This window comes from Tachypleus tridentatus, chromosome 10, assembly GCF_004210375.1.
Source record: "Tachypleus tridentatus isolate NWPU-2018 chromosome 10, ASM421037v1, whole genome shotgun sequence".
NCBI lineage: Eukaryota > Metazoa > Arthropoda > Merostomata > Xiphosura > Limulidae > Tachypleus > Tachypleus tridentatus.
In genome coordinates this window covers 144871851-144892142 of record NC_134834.1, presented here as the reverse complement: position 1 = coordinate 144892142, position 20292 = coordinate 144871851, and the positions used below count along the sequence as shown (strand labels likewise).

Genomic DNA, 20292 nt, shown 5'->3' with positions numbered 1-20292 from the left:
TAAAACATAACTTTTTAATATTCGTTTCTCTAATCCTTAACTTTACTCAAAAGAAAGTTATTGAATCAGCTGGACTGTTTTTAAATGACTGCCTGAATTATAACGGGGTAAAATGCATAGCAAATGTTTAGATTGAGATTTCCCCATACATTCGTGTATCGTGAAATGATACTTGTCCCCAAACAATTAAATAGGCGTGCTTGTTGCACTTTTATAAACAGTCGCCAACGGCGTAGCTCAGTAATAACAACTGGTAAAAATTGGACGTATCTTTTAAAATGTTTGTTTGTTTTGTGATTTTCGCTCAAAGCTACTCGAGGGCTATCTGCGCTACCCGTCCCTAATTTATCAGTGTAAGACGAGAGGGAAGGCAGTTAGTCATTACCACCCACCGCCAACTCATGGGCTTCTCTTTCACCAACGAATAATGGGATTGACCGCACATTATAACGCCCCCACGGCTGAAAGGGCGAGCATGTTTGGTGTGACGGGTTTTCAAACAAACAAAGTATGTTTATCATATGCCCATGTACTCTCCACGTAATGATGCAAGTATTATCGGTCACGAAGTGACTCCTGGGTCGAGTTCCAGCCTCCCGATGACTTGGAGGTCATCGAGGGTAGCTTTCAAAATGCCTCCAACCTCTCTGGAGAGCCCAAACTCGACCCAGGTAACAGCTTTCAAGAAACGTTTGCTCAAGATACTGGCGCTGCTGCGCGGAGAATCCGTGGATATGTAAGAGATATTTTAAAAGCTATTTGCGACTTTTACACATATATCTTAATAATAACAGTGGAAATCTAATGCTAAACTTATGAAGCAAAGGTTCTAAAATTATTTTCATTGTTTTTTAAACTATACAGTGAACCAGTTTAGATATCGAGTACAACAGTGTACTAAGTTAAAAGTGTTTAACACAAAACTGGTTTTATATATCATTTCTTGATGTGTGTTACAAAAAGGAGATTCTCTGTTAGGCGAGCAAAACACAGAAGTCATGAATTATATTTCTGCAAATATTTCACGTTAAACATTACTTTTAGTCAAGTTTGTCACCTAAAATTGTGTAACTTTATTTATTTTGTGTGACATATTTACCCTTACTTCCGGAGGGGAGGTGTGTGAGGGTATTGTAGTCGGATCCATGTATGTTTATCTGTGTTTCCGCGAATCCATCTTGAAAACCAGTTGACTGACGTACAGGAAAATTGTACACAAGACTGGAAGTCTGTATGTGACAGTCTTACCGAAATTTGATACAGTTCTAAATCCGGATTCTGGATCACTTTGAAGTATTTTCTGTAATGAGAAAATGGGTCATTTTCGTGGTTATGGGTTAATAATTCGGTAAAGTGTGATCTTATTTGTACCAAATTTCAAGGACACATCAAGATTTAGAATCCTCATCACATCGCAAAAAAAAAAAATCCGGATCGTTGATCATATTGGTTTTCAGAGGTGAAATTTGACGTTTTCTAATATAAAGGCAAGCAGTATCGAAAGAGAGCTGGGGACAAGAAAATACAATCTCTCTGATTGCTCTTGTCAATTACTGGTCTCATCTGAAGCCAGTACTAACGTTATTTCTCCTGTCATGATACGTATAATTACGTGGTCGTATACTCGACACTATATGCTTATTTATTACATCACTTTAATGTGAGACATGGCCCTGTGATTAACGTGCCAGAAGTGTGAATCGTAGGATGTGCGGCTGTAGTGGCTGAACGGCAAATTTGTAACGCTAAAAACTGGGTTTCGATAATGCGGGTGGCACAGCACAGATGTCGAATTTTAACAGCAGTAGGAGACTTGTGAATTAGCATAGGAACCCCTTTAGATTCATTTTTTAACTAAATCTACTAGCTATGTGCTATACACGGTTAGAGTAGTTAGCGTTCCAGAACTTGGAGCTAAATTTCGTTATTTACTACCACACAAAAAATATCTTCCGGAGTAGGTGCGTTATAAGCGTGACAGTGAAATTCCACTATCCGGTATGGTAAGAGTTGCTTTCACTCTAGTCTGTTACTTCAAGATTAGTTCATATATCCCTCATGTAGCTTTGCGTACAATCTAGCCAAACAGAAGAGAGAAGCATTTGATGCATAATCGATAGGATGACGCACGCTCTTCTATTTTGTACATCCTTAGAACTTTGGAAAGGAATTAGTATTTCATTTTGCTTTACTAAAGCCTAAATTATAAGGAATTGTTTGTGGACGATGTCACATACATTCTACAAAAAAAAAAAAAAAAAATGTTACAGATGTGAGAATAAGTTAGCAGAAATAGATACAGGGAAGAAACACAATCCCATACCGTGTGCTAATTAAAATAGAGAACTTTGAAAATTCCAGTAAGTTTAATGGTCATCAGGTTGATCAGAGACAAGTATCTAGTGCAAGACAATTAGAGGTTGACTGTGGTCTAGCAGTACGATCGGACTGTAGATCCGACGATTTTGGGTCCTAGATGTAGTTTTATCAAAATTCCTTCGCATTTTCAGTTAGAGGTGTGTTATAGGACCAACAGTCAATCTTCCTATTTGATGCCCCCGCATGGCCAAATGTTTAGGACGTTTGACTCCCAATCTAAGAGCCGCGGGTTCGAATCTCCGTACCACCAAACATCCTTACCATTTCAGCCGTCGGAGCACAATAACGTCACTATCAATCCCACTATTAGTTGGTAAAATAGTAGCTCAAGAGTCGGCAATGGTTGATGATGACCAGCTGCCTTCCCTGTAGTCTGACACTAGGGACGGCTAACGCAAAATTCAACACATATAAAATCTTATTTGATTATGAGTTGTCGCCTCAGGCAACGAGTGCTTTGGTCACTAGCTCAAAATTCTGTGCCCGAGCCATATATATATATATATCTGCATGAAATGTTTGTTTAGCCTACAATGACCGGTCATATTATGTTTGTGTTTGTTATCTCCGTGACGCGGAGATTGATAAGTATAAATATATTAAATTATGTTAAAGTGGGTAGAAGAATCGAGACACCCATCTAGCGTGAGTTAGTATTGTCTAGTAATGGCTTAAAAAGTTTTGGCTCTGTGTTTTCACATTGCTAATTTTACTGACTGATCTTTGTCTGTCTCTCAATGCTTCCACGCAGTTTTGAACTTATTTAATTAATTGGTCTGTTTGCCTATCGTGTTTGTAGGTGTATCTGCTGAGCAAATATTAATAACAGAAAATTTTCAAAGTAATTTTCTACTTCTGTGCCAAATACCGAAATGGGTCTTGAGGTGCTAAAGGTTGAGAAACCAGCCATATTAGCTTTCCTGAACAAGCTATTGTCAGAAAATAGGAGAGGTAGCCATAACAGTATCCATGTAATAAATATAACAGTTTCTTAGTGTTATAAACACTACGAAGATGAGTTATGGTGGCCACAAAAATTTCTTCTAGTGTTATGATGTCATAGCTCTAGCACAAAAGTAACCACAACAACTGTGATGCTAAAATACTATGATAATAGATAAAGATAACCACAAAAGCCTCAAAGTAACAAATCTTCTAAAGTAAGTCCAGCATTCTAATATAAAACAGGGTAACTTGTGTTTCTATGTGTGTTAAATTCCGGACTTTTTTATTAATATGCAATATTTAAATAACAAGTAGGTTAAGAACGAAGCAATTGCGATGTATTATCAATCGCAATCTTTACTGAGTATAGTTGCATAGATACTAGCTTTTTAAATTCTGTGTATTTATCGAAAATGTTAAATTCAGAATAAATCACGTAGTTTCTTTACACCAACAAAAGCTGTAGTATTAATAAATATGAAATAAAAACTAAGTGCCATTAAACATCATGCCCTTTTCTGATGCTAGCGAAAGATTCGGTAGTTGGTCCAAGTTGTTTGAGAATGTTTTTAGAAAAAGCGTTTGTAAAGTATATAATCCGAAGATTAATTTCAGGCCTTAAAAGTCTTCCAAGTCGTTAGATTTTCAGCCGCGGCATAACGGCTCAGAAATGGCTCCGAGCTGTTTCTTCAATTTTGTTGTTTTGTTTTCAAGTGCAGCTCCGTCATTTCTTGACCGACTTGAGATCTATTTATAGTTTTGTACTCGAGAAGTCAAAACCTTTCGATTGATGTATTTGATATAGCCTAAGGTCTCATAGATTAATTTGCTCTAATCCTATCTAAGATAATTTTAATTTGAAGTAGGTTGGTAAAAATCTAGATGAGTAATAAAATCAAATAAGATATACGCGCGTCCCACGCTTGGTATTGCTATTGCACGAAAATATAAATAATAAAAAAATCAAAAAATATCATAGATTAATTTACTTTAATTCCTTTTGAGGAATTTCAAGTATCGCGGCTATTGAGGATTTTCTCTTGTTTTTCTTTTGTTGTTTATTTTCACATTTGAGCTATTTAGTGCTTATTGTATAGCATGTTTTTAGAATGACATCGACACGTCTGTGTTCGCTGTTGTTGCGAGTCCCAAGATAAAACATATGGTCAGAGTTTCGTCAACGACCCCTGAAAAAAAATCGAATAGTAAATTACTGTCTATAGCTATTTAATCAATTTCTACACACCTCAATCTTTTGATCAGTTTACTCATCGTACACCATGCTCCATGTGTCTCATCGATTACCTCAGTCTAAGAAAACTGTATATGCAAATGAAAAAATTTCCTTTTATTTTTTAACAAGAGTCGGCGTGCGTCCACTTGCGCATGCCCTGAAGTGTCCGATTATATGCATGTCTTATTAGTGTGATGAGGGCGCCACTTGCCTTTTCCACTCATCTCATGAAGAGAAGGAAAAGGAGTTTGTGATTGTTGGAAAACTAAGCTAAATATGCGTATGTGTTTGGGAAGATTTGAACGATGTATTGACAAGTAATCAAGTTATGGCCGCTCTTTCGAATAATACACACTAAACTTGTTTTTGTCCGTCTGATGTCTGCCTGTTTCTAATATTAGACCAGCTGCAGTTGAAGGATATATTGAATGATTAAAAAAACGTTCTAAGTTGTCGGCTTCAGCTTCTTTCTGTAGTGCATGTGTGTGTGTGTATTAATTTCACATACATACACGCTACATTAACGTGATGTACATGCATATTTATGCACATGAACACAGACCATGTTCACCTACCTATCTATCTCTGTCGATGTTCCGTACCTTCCACTCCCTTGTGCATATACAAATATCTGTATTTGCCACGTGCAAATTTGAGAGAATATCCGTTTGACATTTGTTTTATGTTTCTTTCGGATTCCGTATTTTCTGGTCAGATTGGGTATTTTTGTTAAATAAATATAGCTCCGTATTCTTTCAGTCAGATTCCGTAATTTCTGGTCAAACTGATGATTTTCAGTTAGATGAACGTAGTTATGTATTCTTTCAGTCGGATTCCGTATTGTTTGGTCAGACTGGGAGTTTTTAGTTAAATAAACACAGTTCTGCATTTTTCCAGTCGAATTCCGTATTTTCTGGTCAGAATGGGTATTTTAGTTATATAAATAAAGCTCCGTATTCTTTCAGTCGGATTCCGTAGTTTCTGATCAGACTGGTAATTTTCAGGTAAATAAACGTAGTTATGTGTTATTACAGTCGGATTCCGTATTTTCTGGTCAGACTGGGAATTTTTAGTTAAATAAACGTAATTTCGATTCTTTTAGTCGGATTTTGTATTTTGTGGTCAGACTGGAAATTTTAGTTGAAGAAATACAGCTCCGTATTCTTTCAGTGATGTGATTGTTGTCTGGTTAATGTAGGAGTTTGTGCATTATTACTTATGTTTAATAACTTTACAACAACGTGGCATAAATGTAAGTTAGTAATCTCTTCATACTTATATATAGTAAAACTATTTTATGCTGTCTTGCTCTTAGCTTAATACAATTAATGGACGGAATTAGTATGAGTGTACGTTAATTAAACATTTAGAAACATATAATAGTAATCAAATAACATAGTACATTTCCAAATTTTATAAAAAAGAAATATATTTCCATATTTGATTGGTTTTTCCCTTACAGTGTTTCTGGAAATGTCAATTTTATGATATTTTATCTCTGATATCACTCTTGTTTGTTGAAGCATATTCCATGCTGATCTCTAACCTAAGTACACAGCTCAGACTCATCGAGTCTTTCTGTCTCGATACGCATGCGCACAAAAAGTCAGGTGTCACGTGCAGATTTGTTAACCATTATGTCTTCATCCCCTATACCTGTTTTATTAAGAAAAATAAAACCGTCATGTTCCATATTCTCTGGTCAAACTGGGCTTTTGGAGTTAAGTAAACACAGTTCCGCATCCTTCCAGTTTGATTCCGTATTGAGAGCACGCAAAACTCTAAAACACTTTTCACTCTGGACATCATTTCTCCCTTACTCTTATTGCTGACTGTAGTCACTAACCCTATCGGATTTTTAAACCCATTTTTTTCTGAACTATTTTTGCACCAAATTGCTTGTGGATTCACATTTTTGTTGGCTTTATGGCATCAACATTAACAGTAATTGTATGTAGTAATTAGAAGATAACGATATATCAAAACTTAAACTGAATGTCATAAGAAAAAAAATATTTAAATTACTGAATGTGATGAAGCGCATGGAGGCCGCTGGTGATGAATGGTATAAAATACTAGTCTGTTATTTGAGAGTTTAAATTGATTAAAATCTTACATTCTTGATCTTTGAAGTAGACATAATCAGTAGATAAATAAAACTTAAACTGAAAACTAAATCCATATATAAAACTTAAACTGAAAAATAAATCCGTATATAAAACTTAAACTGAAAACGAAATCCATAAATAAAACTTAAACTGAAAAATGAATCCATAAATAAAACTGAAACTGAAAAATGAATCCATATATAAAACTTAAACAGAAAACGAAATCTATAAATGAAACTTAAACTGAAAAATAAATTCATAATTTACCAAACTCTATTTAAACAGTAAGATAATTGTTTAGATAGACTGAAGAATTAGCGAATGAACAGCTATACAGATGATTACGTAGATGGACAACCACACAGTTGATGAATAGGTAGTTTATTTTGTTTATTTTTATGCAAAATGCTATACAAAGCATTATCTGTACAGAGTTATCTGTACTCTGCTCACCACGAATATCGAAACGCGGTTTCTAGCAGTATAAATCCATAGACATGTCGCTTTGGGGGGGGGGTACTTTATTGTTCACTTTGACTGATTTGATGCTAAGTATGCGTAAAGAAAATTAAAGCTTCGTGCTTAGCAAGTCCAAATAATCACGTCTTTTCAGAATTATCTTTGTACAACACACAATCCATTATATACTAAAGGAGTAAATATATTGTGACCTAACCAGTTCTGGTGTTCAAACGGTTTTTTTTGCCGAACGTTCAACGAGCAACAAATAAAATATAGTTAAAATGCAATATTTACGCATAATAGTCTAGTTAGAAGTGAATCTTGTGTTTATATAAATAACAAAAAACATCAGAATAATATATTACTCCCCCATCATGTTCTAGCTTTCATCTTTACTCACCCGTTCTCACTTTTTTCGAGACATTGTAGTGTGTGTTCTTCATGTTGTAACTAGCTTTCCAAAGATAAAATTTGGAGTTAGTTCGACTTTGGATCAGCAAATGTCCCCTTTATCTAATATGTTATGCTTGTTCTTTCAGCCGTGGGGACGCTATAATGTCACATTCAATCCCACTACTCGTTGGCGGTGGGAGTTGTTGACTAGCCGTCTTCCCTATAGTCTATCGCTGTAAGATTAGGAACTGATAGTGCAAGCAGTCAAATAGTCTCCCCTTTTAAAATAAGGTTTGCTCGAAATTCAAAGCAAACCAAATCCTCCAAAATATTAAAACACTCCATCTCGTTGAGCCTCCCCTTCTTTACGAAATAAATGTAGATAGATGTCGTTTACACGTTCTCAGTGTGTTTGTTTGTTTTCTTAAAGGAAAGACAAATCGGGCTATCCGCTGTGTCCATCGAGGGGAATCGAATCCCTGATTTTAAAATTGTAAATCCCGCAGACTTGCCGTCGTCCCAGTGGGAGATCACACGTCCTTACTTATAAAAACGATTCTATTATATAGAGATGAAAAAAAAATGAATACTCAAAAGCGGTTACAGAAATACAGTGGTACATAAGAGTTATGCACGTGCGCTCGAGCTTCAGTAGTTAATTTGTCAGGAAAATCTTATTAATAATGTTCCAATCTCAAACCACATTTTTTTAGTTCGTGTTATCTGTATTAAGGAACATTTTTGGTACTTTCCTAACGTAATAGATTACCTTACTTGAATTCAAAGTAAGATAACATTAAAAACAGTAAATGACTTTTATATTCAGAGGCTCTTAAGGTCCATTTAAGTAACGTTTTCTTTCTCTTTTTTTTTCTTTTTTTTTCCGTAGTGGTAGCAGCATTTCTATGCTTCATTAATTATGTTACAAGAACACTCATGCATGAATGATTATGGGCATTAAAACCTCGTTGAACCTCCACACTTCATAGCATCATTTGAATAGAATCGGCTAGATCCAACTGAATTAATTTCATTAAAGGTTGTTTTATCTTTAATTACTGGTTCCTGCTTTTTCTAATGCATACTTAATTGTGGAACGTTTAGTTACACAAACTGCTTAGTTTAGGATTTTTCTGAAATTTTCGTGTTCTTACCAATAGAAAAGATTATTTATCTAGAATTGATTATCTGACAATGCTATAGCGTTAACCACCAGTATTATCTCCAGTTATATTTTACAGTGTTAACCACAAGCAGTACCTCCAACTGTCTTCCACACCATTAACTACCAGTATCATATCCAACTTTCTTCTGAAATGTTAACCACCAACGTTTTATCCAACTGTCTAACCACCAGTCTATACACTTTCTTCTGAAATGTTAACCACCAACATTATATCCAACCATCGTTAACCATCAGTATTATATCCAACTTTCTTCTGAAATGTTAACCACCAACATTATATCCAACTGTCTTCTACACCGTTAACCACCAGTATTATATCCAACTTTCTTTTGAAATGTTAACCACCAACATTATATCCAACTGTCTTCTACACGTTAACCACCAGCATTATATCCAACTGTTTTCTACACCGTTAACCACCAGTATTATATCCAACTGTCTTCTACATCATTAACCACCAGTGTTACCTCGGTTTTGTGAGCACTGTTACTGGGCGAAAGTCCTCGTTGACGATCCATATAGCAGATATATTGTGTTTGAGATATTGTTACTTTCATGAGTTCTCATAATTACTAAACTAGTCCTCTCCCATTGTGGTTTGGACGCTCGACTCTCCATCTAATGGTCGTGGGTTCGAATCCCAGTCCCTCCAAACATGCTCACCCTTTCAGCCGTGAGACAGGTATTATATGACGGCCAATTCCACTATTCGTTGGTAAAAGAGTAACAAGAGTTGGCAATGGGTGGTGATGACTAACTGCCTTCCCTCTAGTCTTTCACAGCTAAATTATGGACAGCTAGCGCAGATAGTTCTCGTATAGGGTTTGCGCGAAATGCAAAACAAACCAAATCAATTCTCCCGTTGACGCTATGACTATCTGACCCGATCCGGGATCAAAGGGATTAGCTTACTGATTTGCTAAATCTTCTTGATAATCAGTAAAGTTGATTCATGAAACAATTAAATAAATAATATTAATAATAAACAATTTTTGTTAACAAAAAAACAATAATATTATGTAAATAAAAACATAAACCTGATATTAATGAGGGATTACTCAAGTGAAATGAGTCAGGGCTGCTGTCCCCCCGCTAGTACAGCGGTATGTCTCCGGATTTCCAACGCTAAAATCAGGGGTTCGATTCCCCTCGGTGGGCTGAGCAGATAGCCCTTTGTGGCTTTGCTATAAGATAAACACGAAACACGCACACGAGTCAGGGCTGTAGGTAGTGGTAAAGGGCACTCAGGAGATAGCCTGGCTCTTTCATGGTAGGTCTAGCTGTTTTTAATTGTCTGCTCGTTTGTAATTAAGCACAAAGCTACACAATGGGCTATCTGTGCTCTACCCAGCACACCAAGGATATCGAAACCCGGTTTTTAACATCGTAAGTCCGAATACATCCCACTAAGGAGCGTTTGTTTAGCTACAATCTATGTATTAAGACCCGTGCCTTTTAATTCATTATATTACGTTGTGTGTAACCAGTATTTGTAGTTACAATGGCTGAAGGTTCAATCTCATGGCATAAACTTTACCAAATTTGTTTCTAAAATGCATTCTCTGAGAACCCCCTAGAAATGGCAGTGGTTTGACTACTCCAAAATTGCTTCCTTCGACAATATGATAGTAATTACAGTTAATGGATTATGGACCTTAGCGTGAAGAACTGGTAAACGTTACCGTTTTTGTCGTCACCATGTAGTCTACACCTGATTAATAAACATATTCCAGCTCATTCCGTTAATGGATGATGGCTCCTAGCATGTATAACCTGTAAACATTACCGTTTTTGTCGTCACCATGTAGGCTACACCTGATTAATACAGACAGGCATTCTACATCTTCCCGTTAATGGATGATGGCTCCTAGCATGTATACCCGCTAAACATTACCGTTTTTGTCATCACCATGTAGGCTACACCTGATTAATAAACATATTCCAGCTCATTCCGTTAATGGATGATGGCTCCTAGCATGTATAACCGGTAAAAGTTACCGTTTTTGTCATCACCATGTAATCTATACCTGATTAATACAGGCATTCTATATCTTCCCGTTAATGGGTGTTGGCTCTTAGCGTTTATGACCGGTAAACGTTACCGTTTTTGTCGTCACTACAATTCCTGGCAGAATGTTCGCTTCGCGCTATTATTGACGTAATGTCTCGCGGTTTAGAAGCCCATGTGTCTACTCGGTTTCATTGTCTGATTTTGTACGAACAACCTTGATTCGATTTACGTTCCCATAATTCACTTTTTGCCTTAATGGATCATTAGCTTGAATGGATATTCATATTCAATACTGATAGAAATTAAGCCTACTTATAGAAACATCAATCGTTAAATAAGTGGAAGGAACAGAACCGAGAGAAAAAAAAAGTAGATTTATGTTCGTAAAAATAGGTTTAAAAATATGTGTAAAACAGATGGTGTAAGTTTTATATAATAAATATATGTTTATTTCTTTTCTCTTTTTGCAATAAAACTGTTTCTCCAGTGTCATTAAATATAATTGCATAATTATATATTTTATTAATTATTTAATTTGATACCTGTGTATTAGGAGGTACCCCCTTTTTGAGCGGGTTTCGACTACTCCCACTCGGAAGGTATTTTACGTGCTTATAATATAACTTATACCCGGCATGGCCAGGTGGCTAAAGCACTCCATTCGTAATCTGAGGGTCGTTGGTTCGAATCCCCGTCGCAGCAAACATGATTGTCCTTTTAGTCGTAGGGGCGTTAAAAAGTTACGGTAAGTCCCACTTTTCGTTGAGTAAAAGAGTAGATCAAGAGTTGGCGGTGGGAGGTGATGACTAGCTGCCTTCCCTCTAATCTTAAACTGCTAAATTAGGTACGGCTAGCGCAGATAGCCCTCGAGTAGCTTTGCGCGAAATTAAAAAAAAAAACAAAACCAATGTAATACCAGTTTTTATGGAAATATTGTTTATATGTGAACATAAGTTGATAGGATTTCCTCTTTTTTTTCTTCAAAACTATTGGTAAAATGGATATATGTATGTCATAAAAAGTGAAAAATACGGCAAATCTGTGTACTTTTGCACAAGTAGAATAAAATGGAAATGGAGTATTTCATGCAAAGTTTAAAACACAAGCAAATTAGAAACGATTGGAACATATAAATGCATCGGTACGAACCGGATTTTTTTTTCATTATCGACTTGACTGTTTTCGCCAGTGTATATTCAAATTTTTCTGAGATTTATCGTTACTGTTATGATCTGTGTCATAATAGAAATATATTTTTCATACTGTACTTGTTAGTGTTTATTATAATTCTATTCATTAATATTTTCAGATTTGCATGTGTCGCTGCTTTAAAATTTAAGTTTGTTGTTTTTTGACTATGGAAAGTCTTACAATATTGTCTCGCACACACTCTACGCATATGACAAAGATTAAAATTAAAATAAAAAATTCAGGTTTTTCATCCAACAACCTCACGTAATTTTTAATTTATCATAGCTAATTAGGTTTAATTGTGTCTGTTCTATTTGTTGTTCTTTGTCAGTTTACTATGTTTCGTTAACCGTTATCGATGTGTATTTTCAACTTTTGTTGTTTACATTGCTGGCAGTGTGTCTGTGTGAATTCTTATTTTTCTGGGGGTCGCGGGTTCGAATCCGCGTTACACTAAACATGCTCGCCCTTTCAGCTGTGGGGGCGTTATAATGGTACAGTCAATCCCACTCTTTGTTGGTAAAAAAGTAGCCCCAGAGTTGGCGGTGGGTGGTGATTACTAGCTGCCTTTCCTCTAGCCTTACACTGGTAAATCATGGGCGACTAGCGCAGATAGTCCTCGAGTAGCTTTGCGCGAAATTCAAAAAGCAAAAACACTTATTTTTCTGTTGTCCACAGCGTAAATTCTAAATTATTGTTTGTTGTCAGTTTATATTATATAGTTCTTGTATATACAGTTCACAACAATCACCACTCGTAACATAATCTGATATTTATCATATAATTAGTATAATAGCTGGGAATAAGATATCACACATATCTTTCAATATATTTAAAATATAATCCTTTTATTATCACTTTCATGGGAATTCCAAGCATTTCGCAATTTTTTACAACCGAAGGACATGGATTTCCTACTGCCACTTTTATGGGTTTTAATAAAGTGTTATCTTGCACGTAAACTGGGCACTATTTATTTTCATTGGACAGTATGAATATGATTCTCGTCAGTTCTCGTGTTTATAAGGAGACTTTAAAAAAAAAAAAAACTCTATTTTTGCTTTGTGTCTCAAAATTCAACTGACGAATCGTCCTCTTCAACGAATATAAAAGTTTATGGCTTTCATCCCGTTATCGCAAAATTACATTACGTACTTTGGGGCCTTTGGTGCGTTATAAGAGTAATAGTAAAATCTCACCATCCGATTAAAGATAGTCAACTAGGTAGTGCTTTCTTCTGAATAGTTATCCATAATCTGAGGGTCGCGGGTTCGAATCCCCTACACACCAACATGCTCGCCCTTTCAGCCTTAGGGTTGTTATAAGTACGGACAACTCTACTGTTCGTTGGTAAAATAGTAGCCCAAGAGTTGGCGGCGGGTGCTGATGACTAACTGCCTTCCCTCTAGTCTAACACTGCTTAATTAGGGGCAGATAGCCCTCGTATAGCTTTGCGCGAAATTCAAAACAAACCAATAGCTTCCTTCCCTCGAGCCAATCATTTCCAAATCAGTGAAAATAGCGTAAATATTCGAAACAAACGAATAAATAGTTCCCACGATGTATCATGGGCTGCACTTGGAATCAATTATACACACAAAGTTTGCAATGATTGCTCTTCTTGTCCTTATGAGAGAAGAAACAGCCGTGGACGTTTGCTTTTCCCCACCAATTTTATATCAACTTCTGCGTTGCTGTTATCTCATAAGTAAAACAAAACCCAAACCGTTTATTTCTTCCCGCCAAAATTATATCAACTTGTGTGGTGCTGTTAACTCACAAGGAAAAAAAACCATTCAGTATATACAGATTCTTTACCACATATAGTATATTAACACTGAATATTAAATTAGTAATGAACTTGATCTGTGAAAAGCTATTAATTTAATGGAAATAATTTTAAGATATTAATCCATTAGTTTGGCAGAGCTTGAACGTATATATTTCCCAGTCTGCTGTGCCTGTGTAAGGTTTATCTTGAAAGATAGAGAAATATAGCCTGACATTTGGTAGAATAATATTCAATGGAAAAATAATAAATTAGACCGATTTGAAAAAAATCACTCTTGTAATTACGTTAAAAGTACCAGTGATTGCATGTGAAAACTAAATTTCAGACAGAGAGAACGAATTCATATTAATTACCAGTTTGAATTTAAAGTGAGATTAATAAATATTATTTTAGATTTTAATTGTATGTTCCTGAGTCATGGTAGTGCATGTTTTTTATACCTGCTAGTCCTGTTAATGTCTGTTGGTTTATCGTACAAACCGTTAATCCTGTTAATGTCTGTTGGTTTATCGTACAGACCGTTAATCCTGTTAATGTCTGTTCGTTTATCGTACAGACCGTTAACCCTGTTAATGTCTGCTTGTTTATCGTACAAACTGTTAACCCTGTTAATGTCTGTTGGTTTATTATACAAACCGTTAACCCTGTTAATGTCTGTTAGTATATCGTACAAACCGTTAGCCCTGTTAATGTCTGTTGGTATATCGTACAAACCGTTAACCCTGTTAATGTCTGTTGGTTTATCGTGCAAACCGTTAACCCTGTTAATGTCTGTTGGTTTATCTTATAAACCGTTAATTCTGGTCATGTTTGTTGGTTTATCATACAGATCTTTAGTGCTGGTGTCATCTGTTTTTTATTGTACAAACACAAAATAATTTCCAAATGCAATGTTTTGTTATCGTAATAATTTTGAGAGCCAGACAAGATATCAGCGTTGGATTTTTTAATTTTCACACGTTCAAGATTTTGCCATTTATATTATGCTGGATGTTATTAAATCACTTTTTGTGGTTTTTTTTTACAATGACTACATCCAACTCTAGATGTATGTTTTTAAGACGATTGTTGGACTTACATTTCTTTGAATATTGCTTACGAAATTAAGCTACATTTTACTCTGATTTGTGGTCAAACGGTTAACGTTCAGTATTGAAAATCTGGAGTTTTGTGATTCACGTCTCATTCTCGCCAAAAGAACAAATGTTATTCCGCACTTTAGGGCAGTGAATGAGTTATAAGTGTGAAGGTCGAACCCTGCTGTTCGGTCTGACAAGCCTTGGCATAAAGTGGTATTGACTAACTACCCTTCTTTTAGTCTGTCGCTTCAAAATTAAGAGCTAGAATAGCCTTCTAATAGGTTTCCGTACGAAATTCAACAAAAACAATTTCACGCATTCAGTACCATTACTGAATGTAGTCATTTATGAATAACAACAACCCAGTGAAGGAGGGAGGAAGAGATCTAGATAGAGCCTGAACCTGCCAGATCCTTTAAAGGTATTAGATTCCAATTCAGATTTTATGGTTAAGGGTATATCATTCACTATGATCTAATCCAGACCAACTGTAATGTGTTTCAGTTTTCTCATATTTGACTCTGACCTTCATAATGTCATATATTTTAAAAAGAAACCAAGTTTTAGCTTTTCTACTTATAATAAAGTTATTCGATAGATCTGTTTCTTTAATGTATTTGAACATAAGCTGCCATACATCTCGGGTAACAACAATTCGGCAAATAGTACTACCTAATCTGGTTTCATTTCGGTGTTAACTGTTTTACTGGCAACATTAGTATCTAATCTAAGGATTTGTTAAATGATAATATTTAGTGTTGCGTCTTCTAATCCCAAGACTTCAAAAACTTGCTCTTAATGTAGTGAGTTTTTCGGAAAGCTTCTAAACGGCTTCTCCAAAACTTCGAGTTTAGTTTTAGTACATTTAATTTACTCTAAAGCTTTCAAACGAATTTCTGCGAAACGTGAAGTTCAGGTTGAGTACATTGGGTTTCTTTTTAAACGATTTCTGTTGAACTTCAAGTTTAGTTTTAGTACATTGAGTTGCCTTTCACGTATCGAAACGATTTGTACTAAACTTCAAGTTTAGTTTTAGTACGTTCAGTTTCCTTTCAAGCTACCAACTAATTTCTACGAAACACTTATTTATCTTAAATGTGTTTTTTCTTTTATAAAGTCACTCTCCCGACACTAGACGACAGAGATTAGTATATTATTAATGTATATAAGATGTAGAAGAGTTATCTGTTTTGTAACTGTATTTTATATACATGGAGAAGTTACCGTGTGTGTGTGACAGGTCCTTACGTTTAGACAAACAGAAACGTTAACATTTATGAACAATGAAGTTTCATGCAAGTTTTAACATCAGACTAATTATTTGTAGCACGTAATGATTCCCTGTAGCTTAAAATACATACATATGTGGTAGATACACTGATAAATGTACTTCATGTTTGACACCATCGACTTTAAAAATGCGTTTCAATTAGTACTTACTTCCGCCACTTTCTAACTTTGGCGCTACTCTCTTTTTGTCTGTAGGCAGAGAAACTGAGTACCTACGTGAGTTCGGCGTTCCAGATGGCGTTCGCCCAACAATTGCAGCAATATCAACCCACGTTTCACGAGCTCATCAGAAAACAGTTAGAGTCGGGGCAGCCTGCTGTCACACCGGCAGATCGTGACTCTTGGCGGCGACAGGTAAGCGGTGAAACCGATGCTACTCGGCAGAACAACCGACTCAATTGGGTAAGTAATTGTTAGAGGTAATATATCGAAATACACGTTGTTCAAACAAGACTGAAGCATTTTTTTTCTGTTATATTTTCCCGATTCTGAGCGTCGTTGTACTGAGTAATAGAATCAGGACATTCGTAGACTCACACTGACTCATTATCACGCTGATAATGTCAAGTAAAACTGCTATATATTTATACCACCTGCCACTAATGTATTTTAAGGGAAGATTTGGTTTAGGTTTTGATTTAGACTTGAATTCAGTGTACTGTTGAGTACCGCATGATATATAGTTGAAAGAGAATTTCAGCTCGAAGAGTGCGTTTTATTGGTATGGGAATTAGTGATATTATTTTATCGTAATAATAAACAACACTATTATACGTTAGTGGTTGAGCACTTGACCTCTGTTAGCCAGATGTTCAGGTATTTTGTGTTCACTGGTGGACCGCCGTTGGACGGATGTATATACATTATTTTTTGTCTTTTAGTGTGTTATAAATGTATTTCTGTTATCGCTTCTTCTACACTGAACTTCGAGAAGGTAATAATTTAAAATATGACATTTTCACTGAAAGTTACTAAAATATATGAAAAACTAACTTCATAATCACAAATAAATTATTGGATAAAACTGGCGAAATATGATATTCAAGCGTTAGTTTGCTGTTCCCAACTGTTCTGATATGTGACACTGTGTCATTTTATCATTCCTAAACTATACTGAACTGTGACACTATATAAATTTACTGTTTCCAACTATAATGAGATGTGACACTGTGTAAATTTACCGTTCCCAATTATATTGAGATGTGACACTGTGATCAAATGTTTCCTTTTATAGATAGCGTTTGTAAATTAATTTCAGAAAATGGGCAGCCTACGGATGCAGTATTTAGTATCCCCCACAAATGTATGACCTAAACTACCAGGACTTGACTTACTTCCTCAAAATTTACTTGTTATAGGTATTATTCAACTCAGCGGAAAATCTGAGAACTTTTAACACTGAAAATCGGGTTTCGATGCCCGCGGTTGGCAGATCACAGATAGGCCCATTTTGTTGCTGTGTATTTCACAAAAGAACAACAAAAATCATGAATGTGCCTTTAAATGCTATACCTTTCTCAATAAAAGTCACCAAGTTATTCAATGTTAAACAAAACTTTAGGTGTAACTAAAATGTAATGTTATTAGTACTAGCCGATAACTCGTGGTGTCAGTGCATTAGATCCGCGTGTGACGTATTCATTACGTCATATCTGTACCCTGAGAATGGATAAAAATAACATTCTCCGTGATGAGAAACGGAGGCGAAACGGGGAGATTGTGACCCCTATTGCAAATCTACATGTACACAAGATAAAAATTTCGCGAAGATGGGGGTTACACATTGCGTTGTAAAAAGTTTCATGCCTTATCATATAAGCAAGAGTTCCATTAAAGTATGCTTAGTAATCTGAGAAAGCTAACATAATTTAATTTTTTCTTTATTTGCTAGTAATTATACAACTGATGAGAAAAAAAGATTTATCATGGCGTTTGTCTTCAAGCGGATGTTGTTATTTACAATAGTAAGAAATAAACATGGTGCTTGTAAACTGTTTTTATAATGTGTCCAAACATTAATGTACTAAAAACTAAATTGAATAACTTATTTGTTATTTGAATTAACAACAAAACTTGAAAACAAATACAAGTAGTAGGTTTGTACGTTTTAACAATTAATAGACTTCTACATAGTTCGCTATAATTAAGCTAATCCTGAGGAAATGTTTTATAACACACCAGTAAGAATGGATAAGAAAGCATTACGTATTTTATGTTTCAATTCTTCAGGGTCTTTTGGTTTGTTATGGTATACTTTTGTTTAAAAAAAACAACAACCCAAAGATGAAAATCTAAATGGTTTAAATTGGGTGAACGAGCAGATTCTTCTTTCCCATTCAACGCTCTAGAAAAGTTAGGTTTAAAAACACTTTAACAATTCAAGTAAAGTGGGGTGGTGTTCCATCCTGTTGGAAGATAGCTCTTTGTAACAAACCAGCAGTTTCTCAGAATTGTGGAATGAAGAACTATTGTAGCACGTGTAGATATACTTTTCCAGTAACAGTTTGTTCGTCAAAAAAACAAGAACAAAACAAAACTTACAAACCTACTTCTTGTACTTATGTTCGTTTCTTGCTGCTATCTCAAATAATAATAAAGCTATTCAACATTATTTCTGGTATATTCATTTTTGGACACCCTGTATATCGTGTGTAGGCTTTTGTTTCTTATTTGTATGTACAAGGCGTTTTTTTGTAGAGAGAGATTCGGAGTAATCTAAAGTTCGTTTCCAAGACACGACTTGTGGCTTTATCCGAAAAGTTGTAATTAATTTTTAGTCATGAAATATGAAACCTTTTTTCATAGGCATCCATCGAAATCTTATTGGCAGTTGTTTTTATATATTGGCATTTTTTTATTAATTTCGGAAGAAAATAACAGTGCGATATTACAGACGCAACGGATTGAATTTCGCACTAATCTCTTGTATGTACTGGTCGAATATTGAGAAGCTAGTTACATGTGAATCGTTCACTTCAAATGAAATATTCCTTGTAATTTTTTCTAGACTGAATATAATATTGCTATTCTATTTGCATTTGGTGAAACTGTTTATGAAATATATTCTCTACTTTTCTGTACATAATGATAAGAAACTACATTTATAAATCAATTCGTAGTATTTACAAGAAATAATAAAGTGTAATTTCTGACAACAAAAGTTTCAGTTTAATCTACCAGGATTACTCTATTAGTTTCACTTTGGTTCTTTTGCTATTAGACAAAACTAAATGTAATTTGTAGGATTAACAATCGTGGGATAATTTGGTGGAGCCCTCTCAGTGGCACAGCGACAAGCTTGTGGACTTGAAACGCCAGAAACCGGGTTTTAATACCCGTGATGGGCACAGCAAAGATAGCCAATTGTGTAACTTAACTATAAACAAAGGAAGCATTCTAATAACGCTACAAAATGTATTATGGAATACAGAAACTAGAAACAACAATTAGGATATTTTTTCTAATGTCATCGTATACTATGGAATATTAAATTGTGAGACACGAAAAGGAACAATATTCCTAATTTTTTGGATGCAATAATAAAAATACAAATGATTAAATTCAATGGATTAGTCACAAAAACGAAATTAACGTTTTATAAAGTAACATAAAAATAAATAGCAAAAATTTAAGTGTTATCACTTAATTTGTGTGTCTATATGTTTTCCAATCATAATTATATGAGGCATTAGATATTATATGTATACATTTATTAGATACACCAGGTTACAAACGAATAATTCGCCGATGGGACAGTGATAAGTGTACAGACTCACAACACTAGAGTCTGTGGCTCGATTCCCCTAGTGTACACGGAAAGTAGCCCAATGTAGCTTTGTTGAAAACATATTTAAAAATAACGAATATAGACGAATATAAGCAGGTTATTGTTGTTCTAGTTAATAAACACGAACATTTGGTATTTCATTTGGAGATAACAATTACTACCTGTTTTGTAACGATTAGGTATTCTTGTTGTTACTAGCTTAGTGGGTTTGTAAATTTATCAACGTAAACGGGTAAGTAAAGAAAATTATATCTGAAATTCCGAACACCTGTAACATATGTTTAATTTTGTTTTGATCAAAATAATAAGCTTTATTTATTGAAGTACCATCGATTTCATATTAGGTACGTCGTAGTAGTAGTTGTATATTTACTAATACTAGTTATTGAAATTAACTAGGGCTGGGCGTGGCTTATAATTAATATATTGAGTTGC

The 20292-nt window shown here is 35.0% G+C and overlaps 1 protein-coding gene across 6 annotated transcripts in view; it reads left to right on the top strand.

Moving 5' to 3' along the window:
• LOC143230528 (uncharacterized) overlaps window positions 1-20292 on the top strand; it is a 286917-nt gene that overhangs the window by 149003 nt on the left and 117622 nt on the right. For all 6 annotated transcript variants that reach the window (XM_076464250.1, XM_076464254.1, XM_076464251.1 and 3 more), the window contains one exon: window positions 16266-16472. In XM_076464250.1, coding sequence (XP_076320365.1) covers window positions 16266-16472 — 207 coding nt within the window. The remainder of the gene's footprint in view (window positions 1-16265; window positions 16473-20292) is intronic.